General features: G+C 63.3%; 1 protein-coding gene across 1 annotated transcript in view; it reads right to left on the minus strand.

The window, feature by feature from the left end:
* The window catches only part of PEAK3 (PEAK family member 3), an 8,255-nt gene that overhangs the window by 2,158 nt on the left and 3,202 nt on the right, over positions 1-2,895 (minus strand). Inside the window, exons 5-8 of the mRNA XM_029916402.1 lie at positions 2,755-2,855; positions 2,543-2,698; positions 2,376-2,480; positions 42-176 (exon numbers count right to left, since the gene is read on the minus strand). Of these exons, the coding sequence (XP_029772262.1) occupies positions 42-176; positions 2,376-2,480; positions 2,543-2,698; positions 2,755-2,855 (497 nt within the window). The remainder of the gene's footprint in view (positions 1-41; positions 177-2,375; positions 2,481-2,542; positions 2,699-2,754; positions 2,856-2,895) is intronic.

Consider the following 2,895-nt stretch of genomic DNA (forward strand, 5'->3'; position numbering starts at 1 on the left):
GCGGGGCGGGCGGCCCTGGGCCCGCGGGGCGAGGGGCTCACGAGGGCCCTTCAGCTTCGCAGTTCTTCTCGAGTTCGCGGAGGAGCAGCTCCACGCCGACCACGTCTTCATTTGCTTCCACAAGAACCGCGATGACAGAGGTGGGGGTCTTCCCTGGGGCAGTGGCTGCTGCAGGGCTGAGGGGAGTGGGTGTCGCCCCCCGGGGCACGTGCCCAGGGCTGCGGCTCTGACCGCGTCTCCTCCGCAGCCGCCTTGCTCCGGACCTTCAGCTTTTTGGGCTTTGAGATTGTGAGACCGGGGCATCCCCTTGTCCCCAAGAGACCCGACGCTTGCTTCATGGCCTACACGTTTGAGAGAGAGTCTTCGGGGGAGGAGGAGTAGTGGCAGCGCGCCCGCGGCCCTCGCGCTTCGCCGCTGAGCCCTTGTCGCGGTCCCTTCGCCTGTCCCGCTTCGTGCGGCCGGCATGACCGGCGGCTTCGCCGGGGCGCAGGCCCGCTCGCCTCTGCTGGTGTGTCCGCATGTTGTAATTGTGCAAATAAATGCTCACTCCAAATTAGCGGTATATTTCTTGAAGTTTAATATTGTGTTTGTGATACTGAAGTATTTGCTTTAATTCTAAATAAAAGTTTATATTTTACTTTTTTATCGCTGGTTTAAGATGATTCCAGTTGTCCCTGTACTTGGAGAAGGAGTTTATTTGACGGCTTTTGAAAATCTTAGGTCTCTTCTCTTGAGAAGATCGGTGTTAGCTGCCCTCCAGTGCTCTCGAAAATCTGAATAAAAGTGATGATCCTGCAAGTCCGTGTCGCTCGTGGTGTTCAGCCGGCCACTGTCCCCGCCCCCTGGGGCTTGGGGCAGCCGCATGCGTGTCCTGAGCTGAGGGACCCTTGGGGGGGGCGGGTTCCGATGCTGCGATCCCGCCATGGCCGGGTTCCTGTGGGCCCCGCTCCGGCCGTCCCTGAGCCCCACGCGCCCCGTCCTTCCCAGCAGCCTGTGTCCGCCCTGACCCTGGGCCCACTGCTCCCCTGGCCCCTGCCCTTGGCTGGGATGTCCTGGCCCGAAGCCGCCTCTCTGCCTGAGGCTGTTTTATGGGCTTTGGTGGCTCGGGGTGTGGCCAGGGCTCCCGGGCTGGCCCCCAGGGACTTTCCGGGCTGAGGTGTGGGGGAGTGTCCGATGTGGCCCCACGTCAGCACCAGTGTGGACCCCGGGTGCGCCAGTACTGCTTGCTGTTCGGCAGGAGCCCTCCCCGTGGGGTCCTGGCAGGTGCGAAGCGGAGGGGCCTGGCAGCCGGCCCTGAGACCTTAGATGGCGGGGCTGCGGTGCCACCTGCTGGCTGCATCTGGGAGGCGCATGGCCCAGGGAGTCCCATCCAGGCCTTTGCTGGGAGAGAAGCTGGAAAAGGAGGGCATCTTTTACGAGGCAGGGAAGGTACTTGGAGGGCCTGGAGGGTCTCGGGGGTGAGGAGGGTGCTCAGCTATCTGAAGATGGAGCTTGTCTTCCGAGGCGTGAAGGGACAGAGCTTGACAACACCAGTGTGGGGAGTGCGAGACCAGGGGCTCAAGTCCGGTGCTGAAGGAGGAGGAGTCTGAAGCACAGGCATGGAGGGCAGAGCGAGGCAGGGGAAGAGACAACTCGGGCAAGATCTGGGGGCCAGAAAGCTCCAATGTGGCTGGAGGGGTTGTGGCCTAAGAGCTTGCAGAACGTTTGGAGGGGCCCCACTCTGTTCTGCGGGTACTAGGGAGCCATGGGAGATGTTTGAGCAGGAGAGAACCCTGACCATACCTGGGGGTTAGGCATGACGGGGCAAGGAAAGTGAGGGCATGACTGGAGGCCCCAGGCAAGGGCAGAGGGGCCCCTCGGGGCTTCTGTGTCCATTTTTCAGAGGTGTGAACGGATACCTTCTCTTCCTTAGGTTCCCTGCTGAGTCTTCCCGGCCAGCTTATTGCATCATCCTATGCTATTAACTGAACACCTACTTGTGTGCTGAGGCCTGGTGGGTGAAGTGATCAGGTGCTGTGATGACATAAATACTTCCAGGTGGCAACAGGTGCTTCGGGAGGAGGGCGCAGGGCGCAGAGTGAGGGGTGAGAGTGGGCCAGGAAGGGCAACTTTATTTGTCTGGAGGAGGCGAGACTTGGACGGTCTGGCAGAGGGAACAGCCCAGGGAGAGGCTTGGCGGCTGGATGAGAAGTTCACTTCCCGGTGCGCCGGCGAGGGCCTCCGGGGTGCAGAGTGGGGTGGGGGGGCGTTGGGGCGGGTGAGTTCAGACTCTGCTGCGGTGGGCTCTACCGGATGGGCTGGTGTCTCAGGCTCTGGGGGGCTTTCCCTCCCCCTGGAGACCCCAAGCCGTTCTGGACAAGGACGTTCAAACTCACGTCCTCAGCACAAGTGGGTGCTCCAGGGCCAGAGATGCCTCTGCTACGGCGTCGGGAGGACAGCGGCCATCAGACTCCAGCACTAGAGGGGCATCCTCACCTCTGCTGGAAGGTGGGCAGAGGGGTCCCACAGTCTCGCAGAGACGGTTGACAGGGAGTGTCCGCACCTGGAGGAGGGCTGGGGCATCCCCGGATCAGGAAGCCTCAGGAGGCGCTGGTGTGAGCCCCCCGCCTTCCTGGGGACGACTTGGGCCCAGGTCTCCAGCGTGGGGAGGAGGCGCCCACATTCGCGCACCACGCCCTGGCCCTCATGGTCAGGGTGCCTGCCGCACGCCCCGGAACAGACACGCACGCGATCCTTGGGAGGCGTCAGTCCCACAGCAGTGCCAGCGCCTGGCCCAGCGAGGCCTCGGTGGCCTCGGCCAGGTACTCGCAGTGCAGCCAGTCCTCCAGGCCGGGCGCCTCCCCGCCCGCCGCCCGCTCGGCCAGGTGCAGGAGCAGCAGCGCGCGGCGCAGCCGC

This window comes from Suricata suricatta, chromosome 12 (assembly GCF_006229205.1).
Source record: "Suricata suricatta isolate VVHF042 chromosome 12, meerkat_22Aug2017_6uvM2_HiC, whole genome shotgun sequence".
Taxonomy (NCBI): Eukaryota; Metazoa; Chordata; class Mammalia; order Carnivora; family Herpestidae; genus Suricata; species Suricata suricatta.